Raw genomic sequence first — 15,160 nt, 5'->3', positions numbered from 1 at the left:
TTAAAACCTTATTACATGTTATTAAACCTGACCCCACCTATTTCTTTAAGAAAAAAAAATGACCAAGGAGCCATTGTCCAGTATTTGCATAAATGCCACATTTATTTCTTAACTGAACAATGCCTTAAGTATACACAGTTTAATACCCTAAATTCCAACACTGATAGTTTAAGACATCGAGAAAACAAGACTCATGACTTCAGTAGTTTTGTTATTATACAGTAGTACAGGGTGTGCCCACAGCAATCACATATATACAAAGCAAGAGAAATGGTCTCCCAGCACTTGGGGGTGGCATCACAGGAAGAACTCATGTGGACAAACTAGATAATGGAAGCATAGGCAAAAACAAACAAACAAAACCAAACCCAAAAACCGTCCAAAAAACCCCCAACCAAAATAAAATAAAAGTAACCACAACCGCCTTCATTTTACAGTAAGATCTTAATAACAAGTTGAATCTCATGAAGAGTTCCTTCATACAGCTCATTGGTTATCAGACAGAAAGAGAGACAGTAAGAGTATCTTAGAAAGGTGTAAGCTCTTATGGGCTGCTGCTGTTTATGACATGCACCATTGGTAACAGCTGGAAATGCTTATGTGAGCTCCTCCAGTTCTTAGTCAGGTGCTGCCTCCTTTCCCACTGTAAAAACTCAACTTCTTCTTGCTTGTTTCTTTTTAGGTCAATTTGGGAAATCTTTCTCTGTGGTTACAAAACCAGCAGTTCTCTGAGGGCCTTTGAAGAACTGGTATTTCTTCATTTGAGTGAGTACCTCATTGTTGGCTGAAGATCTTCAGGATGGGTGCTTCATACGAGAAACTTGATGTAGACAAATGACTGCCCCTTGCATGATTACAAAAGGCCTGGCAAAGACAGTCCATTGATTTCAAAGCTGTTTCACCATGACAAACTTGTTCAATTAAATTACCTCTTATCCTAACTTCCTGATAAGGCATGATTAACTTTGATGACATCATTGTATCTCACTGACCTCTGTTACACCAAGGAAACAGTATGATTCTATTACTGTGCAACTGCTGTTACTTCTGAGTGACCAGTCTACAACTCAGCTGTGTCACATTGAATTCAATTAGTTTTCAAATTCATCTACACATGTCGAAACATACTGGATGACTTATCCAAATACACCCATTTTGGATTCTTTCTTCATTATAAGGATTATATGGGTCTTTTCTTGTGCCATTTTTACCCTCACAACAAAGTTTCTATGCCTCAGCTTTGACCGAAGCTAAAAGATTTACCCAATCTTTAATGTTTAAATCTTGAAGACCCTTTTCATCCTCAAATCCAATGGAAAGAACAATGAATAGAATTTAATCTCAGCTACTCTAAGGGCTGATGCATGAATCATCTACTTGAATTTTTGAGAATGCATGTCTCTCTGGGTGGGACTCTCAACAGCAGGGATGCTAAATTAAGGAAAGGTGTGGGGTGTCAGATATAGAAGAGGACTCTCCAGATATAGAAGATATAGAATTAGGACTCTCCAGCCATTCCTCAGATGGTACTAAAGAAAATAACCCTTTTGGGGAATCCACATGAACAGCAGATGGCTGCTGTTTATTGGGAGCCAGTATAAGTCCCATAAGCAGTCATTACTCCTCAACTCTAGATCTTTATATTTGCGGCCTGATTCAAACCCACTGGTGTCAATGGAAAGACTCCCACTGTCTTTGGATCAGACCTGTCTCTAACTCAGAAAATTAGTGTGCTCTGCAGGTTTGCCAGCCTCAGGCACACAGCATTGACTGAGTGAAACCAGATGTCTTCTCCATAACCAATACATCAAGACCATGCTCTTCAGGATTGCTGACCTAAGGCAAGACCCATAACAGTATCACCCCCAAGCCATCCTTCCTCTCTAATCTGGCAGGGATTCCCAGAGGACTCAGCACTGGCATTTGCATCTCTTCCTCATTTTTCTCCCATTGTCTCCTGTGATTCTGTGTCTAGTCCAAAACAAATACAGGCATGTATATAAGGAAGCATGGTGATATACTTTTATAACCTAGCTACCTCCACTCTAGACAGCTCTAACCTGGGGAAATCTCTGAGAATGAGACTGAATGAGAGATTAAAAAAAACCCCCAGAAGTCCAAGAATGTCTTGATTTACACTGAAAATCCAGAGTTCAGTTGGGATGAGAATGGAAATGTAATAAGCCTGTTTTACCAAAGGAAGGGGCTTAAAATTTCATATGCTTCCTAAGACTGGCTCCAGAACACTTTGGTTTACACTAGCTCTTGATAGGACTGTACCAGCCATTCAGGACATTTCTTAGAAACTGCATCAAAACAACAAGTTTTTGACTATGAAGTATGTTAAAATAGGTACTCAAGCCAAGTGGTCTTTACCAAGGGCCTGATTCAAAATGCACTGAAGCTGATGGGAGACTTTCCATTGGCCATCATCAGGGCCTCAGTGGAAGGATCTATTTGCTGCCAGAGCAGAGATTGCTGAAATGTATTTTCACCAGCTGACAATCAGTTCTTTGGGTTGAGGTTTAGCAGTTAAAATGAGCCCTAGTCCTTTCTATGAAAGCTCCCTTATAAGCTGGGAGATAGAACAAAGAATTAAGAATTAAAAAACCCTAGAACTTAAGACTGATTAATATGGATATATACACAAGGGGAGGAGTGCTCTAACTGTTCTAGGTCTTGATTCAGCAGTCAGCAAAAAACTGAGGCATGTGCTAAACCAGGGGTCGGCAACCTTTCAGAAGTGGTGTGGCGAGTCTTCATTTATTCACTCTGATTTAAGGTTTTGCGTGCCGGTAACATTTTTAGAAGGTCTCTTTCTGTAAGTCTTTAATATATAACTAAACTATTGTTGTAAAGTAAATAAAGTTTTTCAAAGGTTTAAGAATCTTCATTTAAAATTAAATTAAAATGCAGAGCCCCCTGGACCAGTGGTCAGGACCTGGGCAGTGTGAGTGCCACTGAAAATCAGCTTGCGTGCCACCTTTGGCACGTGTGCCATAGGTTGCCTACCCCGGTGTAAACATTAGATATGTGCTTAATTCCATTCAGTGTGATTTAAGCACATGCTTAATTGCTTTGCTGGATACGGATGGACATAAGTATGTGCTAAACATGCTTTTATGAACTGAGGCCATAGTTTGGAGTTTCTCTCTTGCAGATTCTCATTGAGGGCAAAGCATCTCTCTCTGTGTATATAATAACACATAAGATTTGTTTGTATGTATAAAGCAATTATCTCAGGCATTAGGCATTTAATTTAATTATTAAAATTCAGTCCTGGATTTAAAAAAATAATTCTAAGTCCATAAGGAATAGCTGTAAAAACAAGAGACCTTCACCTGGGTCAGCAAGTTGCTGTCTAACCTATCTGCCCATGTAGGACTGACACAAAGAAGAAAAGCCCACTGAAAGGAACAAGCACTGGCACCTGCACTGACATTGTTCCCTGCAGGAACCTGCAATGCCATCCAGGTCTGTGAGATAGAATGAAATTCCCTGGGAATGGGAGTGATGCCCTGGAGCTGGTCAAAAGCAAATCGGGGTCCAGAGGGAAAAAAAGCACTTGTCATGCAGCATGAGAGCTGAGCTAAACAGTGGCTCAATAAAAATGCACTGTCTCTGTGCAGACAGGAGGCAGAGGCTGGGACATGAAATCTTTCTTCACACTGTAGCATGGTGATGGGCAATTTGCTGGGAGCTTTTGTGTGTGTGTGTGTGACATCTCTACCAGCCCATTGAGGTTGCATGGAGGCTTTGTTGGGCTCCCCACATGTCCCCTTACCCCATGCCCTAGCCTCCCCAAAATAAGAAAAAGTGAAAGGAGAAATACACTGCATAGACCATCTCCACTTGGAGCCACACATACAATACTCAACAAACACAACAGAAAGGATGGAAAAGTGCCTAAGAGAACCAAGGCACAGCCGTCCTGTGCAAATTAAGGTCAGCCGTGAAGTGTGACGATGAAGCATGGACCAGTGATGATCCTGGTATATGTATGGAGGGAGGGTGAGCTCCCCCTGTTTCTGCCTGGAGTTGGGTGCATACGACCAACTGGAAATCTTAAAAACAATTTGGGTAATTAAAAATTTATAAAGACCTTTGCTGCTTAAGTTACTTTAAAAAGCTTATAGCAAGGTCAGCACCACCTGACCAGGTCCTTCCCATGGGGAGAGGGGTTATTAATGATGTCATATGTCTGCTTTGGTATGCTTCCCCCACCAACTTATCTGTTCTATGTAGGCAGTCTAAGCCTGATAGAGAGGTAGGGAAAGGGGAAAGAGGATGAAGTTAATGTTTTAAATGGGGGAGGGGAATAAGACAATGTAATCACATATAAAAGTAAAGAGAAGTTGCAATTTCTCTCATCCTTGGCCATCCCCATGCCATTCTCTTTGCTACCCATTCAATTGCTGCAAACAGATTCTTCCCATATGAAAGAGAAGAAAAGTAAAAGCCCTTTCAGAAAAGGACAGTGAGACTCAGCCATCTGGTTCAAGACAACTGTTCTGAATTTAGGCTCCAGTGTAATTTTATGACAGGTTTCAGAGTAGCAGCCGTGTTAGTCTGTATTCGCAAAAAGAAAAAGAGTACTTGTGGCACCTTAGAGACTAACAAATTTATTTGAGCATAAGCTTTCGTGAGCTACAGGTCACTTCATCGGATGCATTCAGTGGAAAATACAGTGGGGAGATTTATGTACACATACAGAGTCTGTGTGCGTATATAAATCTCCCCACTGTATTTTCCACTGAATGCATCCGATGAAGTCAGCTGTAGCTCACAAAAGTTTATGCTCAAATAAATTAGTTAGTCTCTAAGGTGCCACAAGTACTCCTTTTCTTTTTGTAATTTTATGATCTAGCTTTGACCTCCCCCAGTAACAACCCTTTATTAACTTGGACCATCTGCACAGATGTAAGTATATGGGCAACTCCCCAAGATTCACTAATGAACCAGCATTTGGCTGTAGTAGCCTCCTGGTAGCCCAGAACAAGCTATTGCTAGCTAAACAGAACGCAGGTCTGCAGTAATGCACAAGACAGGTCTGTCATCTCTCTCCATATTATACTCACTGGCGAGATGCACTCCCTCCTGGCCTCTCCCCACTTCCCAGTTGGGTGGGTTTGATCAGAGAGGATTCTTGAGTCCCATCTACAGTGTGAATCCCTGTAACACTGATTAATCCTCTTGGAGGTTTCCCTGCTACAGATTAGTACAGTACAGCCCAGGCCAGAGATTAGTACAGTACAGTATAGATGGCCTGCATCCTTACTAGAAGGTGACTGAGGATATTGAGAGGCAGGCTGCATTGTACTCATTGGGAGCATTCAAACAGCACCCCACCCCAAAAGTGGATTGGCAGAACCATCTGCCCTTCCAGAACTTCAGATCCCCTTTCCATCCCTTTCACCCCATTTGAGGTTGGGCCGTGACAACAAAAAGAATAGAGGTAAGAATCCCAAACCAAATCTCCTGGATAGAACCAACCAGAACCTGTCATCTTTGCAGTCTACCTGGGTTTCAAGCACTTGCGGGAATGGAGAGGATGGGATACACACACAAAGCGCTTTGATAAGGGTGGTGACTTGTCCGTGTGCGTGTCTTTGCTGTGCTATGTGTGGATTGCCTCGTTTGGGATGGCATAGTGCACTATCCAGTCACCACCTGGAGGAAAAGTGGTTTGAGCTCTGGAGTCAGGACTAAGGAGACGTGATGGGGGCAGGAGGATGAGAGTTCTGAAGTCAGTGTGTACGTATTTGCACACAGGTGGGAGCATGACCTCCTAAATCCATCCAGACCTCCCAGTGCTGGGGATTGAGAAAGAAGACAAAGATGGCATCACAAAACAGCCTGACAACCCCCTCCCCACTGGCCCAACTTCCAAGGCTCTGCCTTCCCTGGGAGAGGTTTTATGTGTGAAGACATGAGCAACAAAACGGGATAAACTCAACATACAGATTGCACTGAAGTAAATAGAAATAAATACTTTATAAATATAATCTCAAACTACCATAACTTAATCTTTTTTTATATGTCAATAAATTAAGACGTATCAGTACTTTAATCTATCACTTTTTCTTCACATGGAAGCAATTCCTCATGACTTGTAATCTCTGACCTTTCAAATGCTCCTGCCTCCTTAAATTGTAGCCTTGCTTTAAAATAAAAAACACAGCTCCTGCTTTTGAAAGTTACAGGTCATGTGACACCAAGGTCACTCAATGAGGAGATGGGCAGAAGATCACATGTGCACAAGAAATCATGACCAGGCTGTACCAGGCTTTTGCAGATACAACAGAAATGCATTTTCCCAGTGAAGGTGTAAATCGAGATGGATCCATTTCTGGAGCAGGCAGCTGGGGTGGTGGATGGCATAAAAGATTTGACATTAAGATAGGGACTCTTGTATAGAACCAGCAATCTTGATCCTGCTGGCAGACAGATGAAGTGGAGAGCGGTTTTAGGTTAGATTCTCATCTGGGCTGTTCTCCTTCTGGACAGCTTGGATCTGTTTTGGAAACCAGGAGACAAAAGGAGTCAAAGGACTAGAAAAGGAATGCGGAGAGACAGAAAGGGAGGCAGACACTCTCCTAGTGAGGGACCTGTCATGGAGGTAGAAAAAGGTGCAAGACACCACAGAAACTATGGGCTGGATTAACATCGGCACAGACCAGATGAAACCAGACTCATCCGCAGCCCATTTAATCCATGTGTACCTGACATGGGCAGCACCAGAATCAATCAAAGGGAGGGTGGGTAGGTATGTTTCTTTATACAATGACTACAGGGAATTTCTGTTTATTTCTTTATTTATCTTCTTTTAACTCTGCTACTGAAATTATGATGTTTTGTTCTAGGGATTAAGGATCAGATCCTCGACTGATATAAAATAGGTTTCAAAAAAGAACTAGATACGTTCATGGAGGATAGGTGCATCAATGGCTATTAGCCAGGATGGACAGGGATGCAAAACCATGTTCTGAAGTGTCCCTAGCCTTTGTTTGCCAGAAGCTGGGAATGGGCGACAGGGCATGGATCACTTGATGATTAACTGTTCTGTTCATTCCCTCTGGGGTGCCTGGCATTGGCGACTGTTGGAAGATAGGATACTGGACTAGATGGACCTTTGGTCTGACCCAGTATGGCCATTCTTATAAACCGGTGTCACTCTAATGACTTCAATAGACTGATGCCTAGTTACATCAGCTGAGGATCTAGCCCTGAATTTCTGTGTTTATTTTGGTGTATGGGGGGGGGGGGAACTGTGTCCTAGTAACATTAAGCTGGCACAGTTGAAATCACAGTTAAAATGAACTCCTAAATGCTGCACAAAACAATGAGGCCATCAGAGAAGTGCTTGTACAACCTACCCCCATGGTGTACCCCAATCCAACTGGATTACTAAACCATCATCATTAGGATTCAGAGTTATGGAGAAACCAAGTTGTTCTGGGATTTGGAGCAAAATTTTGGATTCTCAGTGCAGAAAGACCATGTTGCCCGCCTGCAATTTTAACCCCTTATGATGCAGTGTCTGCATCTGCGTAGAGTCTGTGAAGCAGATTGGGCCACATAAAGGCAGCATTTGAATTTTATAAGCAATGGTTCTGAGAACAAGAAATAAGACTTCAACATCCAATTTGAAATACAAACGGAAGGGACCAAGAGTAGCACCATCTCTTTGTAGAAAAACATTAAACCAAGACCCCTTGTCACAAGGCTACTGAGCTGAAGTGGATGGAGGGGAAGGAGTCTCTGGGAATTGCCCTATTTTGCTCATTTGATGCTGCCAACCCCTTGCAATAATTTTACAATCAGCAGACAGTAGGCCTTGCTCCCTGCAGCTCCGCCTTAAAAAATATATGGAAGATGCTTGATAACTGGGTAAGAAGAGGCATCACAGGGCAGATTTGGGGAGCAAGAAAGCAAGCTGGAGAATCAAAACCAAGCTTCTGCTATAGCAGCCTAGAGCATTACTAACAGGTTACCAGGCTGTCTCCTAATGGAATTGTTTAAAATGTCCCCAGGTACCTTATGGATCCAGCTAGCAGAGGGTTAAATGCGTACAGCCAATCGTGCATGTCCTTGTCGCTGCTTGCCTGAAGAAGGATTCCACGATGCTCCGTGCATACTGCAAATGTGTTGGGGGTCTGAAACAGACCAATGCCATGAATGAGTCCACTGGGCTACCTGAGATGACACTGAGCAACATGCAGCACAGCTTGGAGCATGAAGGGATATAGAACAGGACGCAGACAATACCAGGGAAGATGCTATCACAGTAGGCTACATTTCCTTGAATGTGAAATTCCTCTCCTTTTCTGAACAGTCACAGATCAGAGCTCTGTTGAGGCTTCTCTGCAGAGAGAAGCATACCACTGTGCTCCTAGATTCTCTTCTCCCTTCAATACCATGTTGTCAACGTCACAGTTCCTTTCACGTACCAGTTTCTGATCCCTATGGTCTTTCCCCATCCTTGGCCCATAGCCATCACTGCAGCCCCTCCCTTTTACCTTTAACATGGTTTCAGACATGTGCTGCCATTCTGGTTCCCCCCTTGCACTTGTAGCACAGCCTTGGACATGAGCTGTGCTTCACCTGTTTTGCCCATGTCACAACCTCCAGCAATTACCTTGAGCATGGCCTGCTGGTCCTCACTGTACTCCACTTGAGCAGAGGAGAGGTTGAGGATGGCTCTCTCCACAGAGTCCTTGTCTGTGTTGTAGATGTAGACATAGGGGCGCCTCACCACCACATAGCGCTTCACCCAGCCGTTGGTGTGAGGCTCGAGGAAGTGCAGGTAGCCTTTCTTTGAGACAATGGGACTGCAGAGGGCAAGACAGGGCAGCCTCATGCTTAGTGACTGAAGAAAATCACCCAGCAAAAGGGTTAAAACCCCAAAGACTTGTCCCTACTCTTGCTGTTTTGCAGATTGTCCCTCACCTCCTTCCTGCAAATCCCACCCCCTCTCCCGATGCAGACTGCCAGCCTTGAGCCTCCTGCCCTGTGACCTTCTCGTCACTTAGCAGCAGCTACTCTGAATACCTTCTATCTTCCTATGTCCCCAGCTAGGCTTCCAGCCATTTGAGGAGGGAGCTGCATGTGGCTGTACTGAGACAGGAACAACTGCCCACTCTAACAGGGACAGCTCCAGCCATGAGGGCATTCAGAGTACACTGACACCTCCTGCTTCCAGTAAACCAACTGCTCATACCTCACCCGGATCTCCTGAATATCGGGGACCAGTAAGCGCTGCGTCTCTTTCTCATCTTCAGACCCACGTGTAGGAGATTTCATCTGTTCTCCCTCCACTACAGGTTCTGGCTCAGGGCTTTCTGCCCTGGAAGAAAGATGGGAGGTTCTGGAAGGGGAAGAAAGGTATTTAATTACAATGATACCTTCACAGGGACTTTTGCCAATAGCCATCTCTGATTTTCTTCTGAAAACTGGCTAACTTGGTGCACACGAAAGTGACCTACTGATAGCAGTGGCTAGACCCAGGCATAGCTATATCCCTGTGGAATCCCCCTCTCCAAATCACTGTCCATGCTCATCACTTCTGGCCTTCAAACCTCCTGTGATGCTGGCACTGTATCTCTTCTGCACAGAGACTGATGGTTATGTCCAATCTCATGGTGGTTTGGTGTATGGACTAGCGATCAGGCTGACCCTGTACGTGTTTGTTTGGGCCTCAGTGTGAATTTCTCACAGTGGTCTGGCTGCATCTCTTACCTGACCTCAGTGGCATTATACTGTCCTTCTAGCAGTGATGGGCAGGTGGAAGAGGGAGTCAGGGTGGTGACACCAAGAGCTGGCATGGAGGGGTCTCTCAGCAGGGTCACAGACATTTCTGACAGCTGCAGGAGGAAAGAAATCATTTCCTGGAGTCAAAATCTAATCTGAGCTATAGGACATGAGCCTGGAGGGCAAAGGCCAAAGTTTGGTCTGGTGAACTGAAGACAGTAGAGTTTCACCTGCTTATTCCTGGTATGAATTTGGCCCTAGCTGGGTAATGAGCACTCTCCTGTGCTGCAGAAACAATCCGTATTTGCATGGTTACTGGGGTCATTTAAAGGTTACTGTGAACAGATGGGGGACAGCTTCTCAAAGTCAGTGTGATTCCTAGAGAAGAAGGTTTCAGAGTAGCAGCCGTGTTAGTCTGTATTCGCAAAAAGAAAAGGAGTACTTGTGGCACCTTAGAGACTAACAAATTTATTAGAGCATAAGCTTTCGTGAGCTACAGCTCACTTCATAGAGAAGAAGGGAGCTAGGCCGATATAACACAATTGAGGGTGCTATCTTCTATAGCTCTTGCCTTTTGGTTAGAGCTGATATTAGATATACTCAAAAAGAAAAGGAGTACTTGTGGCACCTTAGAGACTAACAAATTTATTAGAGCATAAGCTTTCGTGAGCTACAGCTCACTTCATCGGATGCATTTGGTGGAAAAAACAGGAGAGATTTATATACACACACACAGAGAACATGAAACAATGGGTTTATCATACACACTGTAAGGAGAGTGATCACTTAAGATAAGCCATCACCAACAGCAGGGGGGGAAGGAGGAAAACCTTTCATGGTGACAAGCAGATAGGCTAATTCCAGCAGTTAACAAGAATATCAGAGGAACTGTGGGGGGTGGGGTGGGAGGGAGAAATACCATGGGGAAATAGTTTTACTTTGTGTAATGACTCATCCATTCCCAGTCTCTATTCAAGCCTAAGTTAATTGTATCCAGTTTGCAAATTAATTCCAATTCAGCAGTCTCTCGTTGGAGTCTGTTTTTGAAGCTTTTTTGTTGAAGTATAGCCACTCTTAGGTCTGTGATCGAGTGACCAGAGAGATTGAAGTGTTCTCCAACTGGTTTTTGAATGTTATAATTCTTGACGTCTGATTTGTGTCCATTCATTCTTTTACGTAAAGACTGTCCAGTTTGGCCAATGTACATGGCAGAGGGGCATTGCTGGCACATGATGGCATATATCACATTGGTAGATGCGCAGGTGAACGAGCCTCTGATAGTGTGGCTGATGTGATGGCTTATCTTAAGTGATCACTCTCCTTACAGTGTGTATGATAAACCCATTGTTTCATGTTCTCTGTGTGTGTGTATATAAATCTCTCCTGTTTTTTCCACCAAATGCATCCGATGAAGTGAGCTGTAGCTCACGAAAGCTTATGCTCTAATAAATTTGTTAGTCTCTAAGGTGCCACAAGTACTCCTTTTCTTTTTGCGAATACAGACTAACACGGCTGCTACTCTGAAACCTGTGATTAGATATACTAATGCCCTTGATTTTTCCCCACAGTTTACCAGCTAGGGAAAGTTTTACAGCCCTCTAGCAGATGCAGACTCCAGGGACGGAGCAGGTCACCAGACTTTCCTTCTCACCACATAGGTAAACTTCAGGACAGGTCATCTGCTCTTTCCCACCCCTTGCCTACATCTCCCTCCTGTTTCCTTTCCCTTTCCAATCCTGCGTGCTCCCAATGGAAAAGATATCAGGGACTGGCAGGGTCAGACCCACTGGGCCCTGCTCTCCTGTGCTCTGCTCTGGAGAAGTAAGTGGGAGGCAAAGTGAGAAGGTTTGTCACAGTGCTGACGCTGGCCTCCTTCTGGAGCTGGCCCTCTAGCTCTGAGGTCCCAGAGCACAGGTGTTTCTAGGCTAGTAGCTGGGGGGGTGGGTTTCTGGAAGGCACTAGATTCACAAGACTGATTCCGCTCCTTCTCAGCCACATAAGTGAGGAACTGCTGTCAGGCGAGGAGACAGATATTAGGAGAGGCAACTTCTCCTCCCCTCCTCTGCTCAGCCAAAGCAGAGATAAACATGGAGGTGGTAATCTCATGGAATGCAGCACCATGCACCTCTCCAGTAGCAATGACTGGCATGCCATTGGTATTACCACACAGAGCCTGCTTAATGTGGAGTGAAATTGCACCTTGAGGCCTTGTCCGCATACCAGCAGGCATCTCCTGCCAAGATTCCTGATGCAGGCCAGGCCAGGAGCTCACTACCAGTAAGTGTCACTGTCTGAGCAGAACCAGCACTTCCATACTGCTTATCACATCATTGTTAGAGGCAGGGAGTGCTAATGGTGCTGGGAAGTTGGTCCTACCTTGCTCTCGCTGGCGCTGATGCAGACATGGCTGTGACTGTACTCTCTGTTAAATGTATGTGTGAGGAGACGCAAGCACTGCAGGGAAAACAAAAGGCAACATCCAGTTGGCAAGCAAAACCTCTCCCCATAAACATCTTCCAGTCCTGCCAGTAACTCTCCCCATCTGCCTTTCTCTGCCAGCCTGAAATGCGCGGCTCTGTCTCAGCTTCCTCTGGATAAATATTTCAAAAGCAACATTCTGCTGATTTAGGAGGAACAGCTGTGAGCACCAAATCCATCTCATGGATTCCCCTGCTTGCCTCAGACCTTCCACAGATTCTCCTTCCACATCTCCTGCCCACTGCCTCCTCCCCTAATCACTACCTCTGCTGAAACCCTCCTCCATGCTGTCACCTCCTTGCACCTCGAGGAGAGCCACTCTCTTCTCTGTGGCCTCCCAACCTTCACTCCAGCCTATGTAGAATGCTGCTGCCCATCTGCTCCCCAGTGTTGAGCCCTCTAGAGGGGCTAGCTTGCTGCAATACAATACCTTGACGGCAAGTTCTTTTTGCCTCTCGCTGGGGGTCTCCAAGGGCGAGTTCCTGTCCTCTGAGGCACCATCTGCCGAGAGTGGAGAGGAGACACGGGAAGTGCTATGGGAGTCGGAATCCTCACTGGAATATGGGGACAGGGACTCCAGGCCTGATCTTTGGGTCGTCTCCAGCTTCTCACGCAGGAGGAGGTAATGCCTCGTCTTCTCAACCTGGACAAAGACATTCACTCTCAAGTTCAAGTTTCTGGCACTTAACTTCACTTGCATTATTCCCTTCCCACTGCACTGCCTTGTTCAAACACACGGTGATGAGTACCTTGGAGTGAACGAATGTCACAGATCCTATATGGGCTACTATGGGGACACTTTAAGATGACATACCACAACTATCAGAAACTCAACAAAATGCTAGTGGCCTACAAAAAAAATGGTTACCTAGCTTTCGTAACTGTTTTTTGACATGTATTACTCCTGTCCGTTCCATGTTAGGAGTGTGTGTGCCCACGTGCATGGCTGCTGAAGATTTTTCTTAGTGGTATCTGTAGGGCCAACTCTGGCGCCTTCTCAGTTCCTTCTTGCCATTGACTCCGACAGTGGGGAAAGAGGGCAGGTCACGGAACGCACATGAGCAACACATCTCAAAGAATAACAGTTACGAAAGGTAGGTAACTGTTTTTACTTCTTTGAGCGACCATCACGGGCGGTAAGAAGGGACTGAGAGACCACAGTGCCAGCAGCGCCTCACATACCAGCGCATGAGTGCGCGGCTCCCGGGGGTGCCAGAGCTGCTCCTATGGATACCATCAAGGGAAAAATCTCTAGCAGTTGTGCACGTGGGCATGCACACACCTAGCCTGGAACTGAAATGAATCGTAGAAGATTAGGGTTGGAAGAGACTTCAGGAGATCATCTAGTCTAACCCCCTCCTCAAAGCAGGACCAACACCAACTAAATCATGCCAGCCAGGGCTTTGTCAAGCTGGGCCTTAAAATCCTTTAAGGAAGGAGATTCCACCACCTCCCTAGGTAACCGATTCCAGTGCTTCACCACCCTCCTAGTGAAATAGTTTTTCCTAATATCCAACCTAGACCTCGCCCACTGCAACTTGAGACCATTGCTTCTTGTTCTATCATCTGCCAATTCTGAGAATAGCCGAGCTCTATCCTCTTTGGAACCCCCCTTCAGGTAGTTGAAGGCTGCTATCAAATCCCATCCCACGCTGCTCTTCTGCAGACTAAATAAGCCCAGTTCCCTCAGCCTCTCCTCGTAAGTCATGTGCCCCAGCCCCCTAATCATTTTCATTGCCCTCTGCTGGACTCTCTCCAATTTGTCCACATCCCTTCTGTCGTGGGGGCCCCAAAACTGGATGCAATACTCCAGATGTGGCCGCACCAGTGCCGAATAGAGGGGAATAATCACTTCCCTCGATCTGCTGCCAACGCTCCTACTAGTGCAGCCCAGTATGCCGTTAGCCTTCTTGGCAACAAGGGTACACTGTTGACTCATATCCAGTTTCTTGTCCACTATAATCCCTAGGTCCTTTTCTGCAGAACAGCCACTTAGCCAGTCGGTCCCCAGCCTTTAGCAGTGTCTGGGATTCTTCCGTCCTAAGTGCAGGACTCTGCACTTGTCGTTGAACCTCATCAAATTTCTTTTGGCCCAATCCTCCAGTTTGTCTAGGTCACTCTGGACCCTATCCCTATTCTCCAGCGTATCTACATCTCCTCCCAGCTTAGTGTGATCCGTGAATTTGCTGAAGGTGCAATCCATCCCACCATCCAGATCATTAATGAAGCAAGCACTCAAAGAAGAACATAAGAGATCTCTGCACAGCCCTCACAGCTAAAGCTTTGTAGGTCCAAACTGCCACACACCAGTGCTTGAGCTCTGCAAGAGAAGTCATGGGGATGGAGTCAAATGGCGGGAAAACAGCACCAGCTGTTGCATGTTGTATTTGCTTCTAGTGTACCTCAAAGGCAAAGCATCAGATACACCTTAGTGGACATGGGTAGGAGAAGCTGCCAGTTAAACAGGATGTTTCACCTTGCATTTGGCCATTACAAGTCAAGGTCCATTTGTTGACTGAAGTTCCTGGCAATAGGTTTCTAGGGTGCAGTCTTACCTCTTGTAGGAGGCTGAGTTTCTCCAGTTCCCACTGATGATCCAGAATGAGGCTGTCACTTCGAGGTCTCCACCCAGCCAGGTTCTCCTCGCCCCTCACGTATGCAACAGAGGTGTCCAGCACACGCCTGCGTCGTCTCTGCATACCTGCAGGAGAGAAGATCGCCGCTTTAGAGATCATTGTTCATGCCTTTAGACTGGAGACTGGGGCTGGTAAGATGGAGAATGGCCTAAGGTGATGCATATCTAATTGTAGACATGCTCCATGTATCTGCACTGCAGCACGGTATCGTGTGTGTGTGTGTGTGTCAAGTTTTGGGGAGATAACGACATGCATAGACTAGCCGTTCTCCATCTCCCCCCTGCCCAGCATGGGAC

At 45.5% G+C, this 15,160-nt stretch overlaps 1 protein-coding gene across 25 annotated transcripts in view; it reads right to left on the bottom strand.

Annotated features, from left to right (window-relative positions):
• Window positions 1-760: 760 nt before the first annotated feature.
• Window positions 761-15,160, bottom strand: part of KIF1A (kinesin family member 1A) — a 216,928-nt gene continuing 202,528 nt past the window's right edge. For all 25 annotated transcript variants that reach the window (XM_038415722.2, XM_038415725.2, XM_043491635.1 and 22 more), the window contains 8 exons: window positions 14,784-14,929; window positions 12,659-12,871; window positions 12,127-12,204; window positions 9,739-9,863; window positions 9,221-9,367; window positions 8,639-8,831; window positions 8,038-8,156; window positions 761-6,514 (listed from right to left, as the gene is read on the bottom strand). In XM_038415722.2, the coding sequence (XP_038271650.1) occupies window positions 6,472-6,514; window positions 8,038-8,156; window positions 8,639-8,831; window positions 9,221-9,367; window positions 9,739-9,863; window positions 12,127-12,204; window positions 12,659-12,871; window positions 14,784-14,929 (1,064 nt within the window). In that variant the 3' untranslated portion in view covers window positions 761-6,471. The remainder of the gene's footprint in view (window positions 6,515-8,037; window positions 8,157-8,638; window positions 8,832-9,220; window positions 9,368-9,738; window positions 9,864-12,126; window positions 12,205-12,658; window positions 12,872-14,783; window positions 14,930-15,160) is intronic.

The sequence above is a fragment of the Dermochelys coriacea genome, chromosome 9 (genome assembly GCF_009764565.3).
Source record: "Dermochelys coriacea isolate rDerCor1 chromosome 9, rDerCor1.pri.v4, whole genome shotgun sequence".
Taxonomy (NCBI): domain Eukaryota; kingdom Metazoa; phylum Chordata; order Testudines; family Dermochelyidae; genus Dermochelys; species Dermochelys coriacea.
This window is presented reverse-complemented; position numbering and strand designations above follow the sequence as displayed.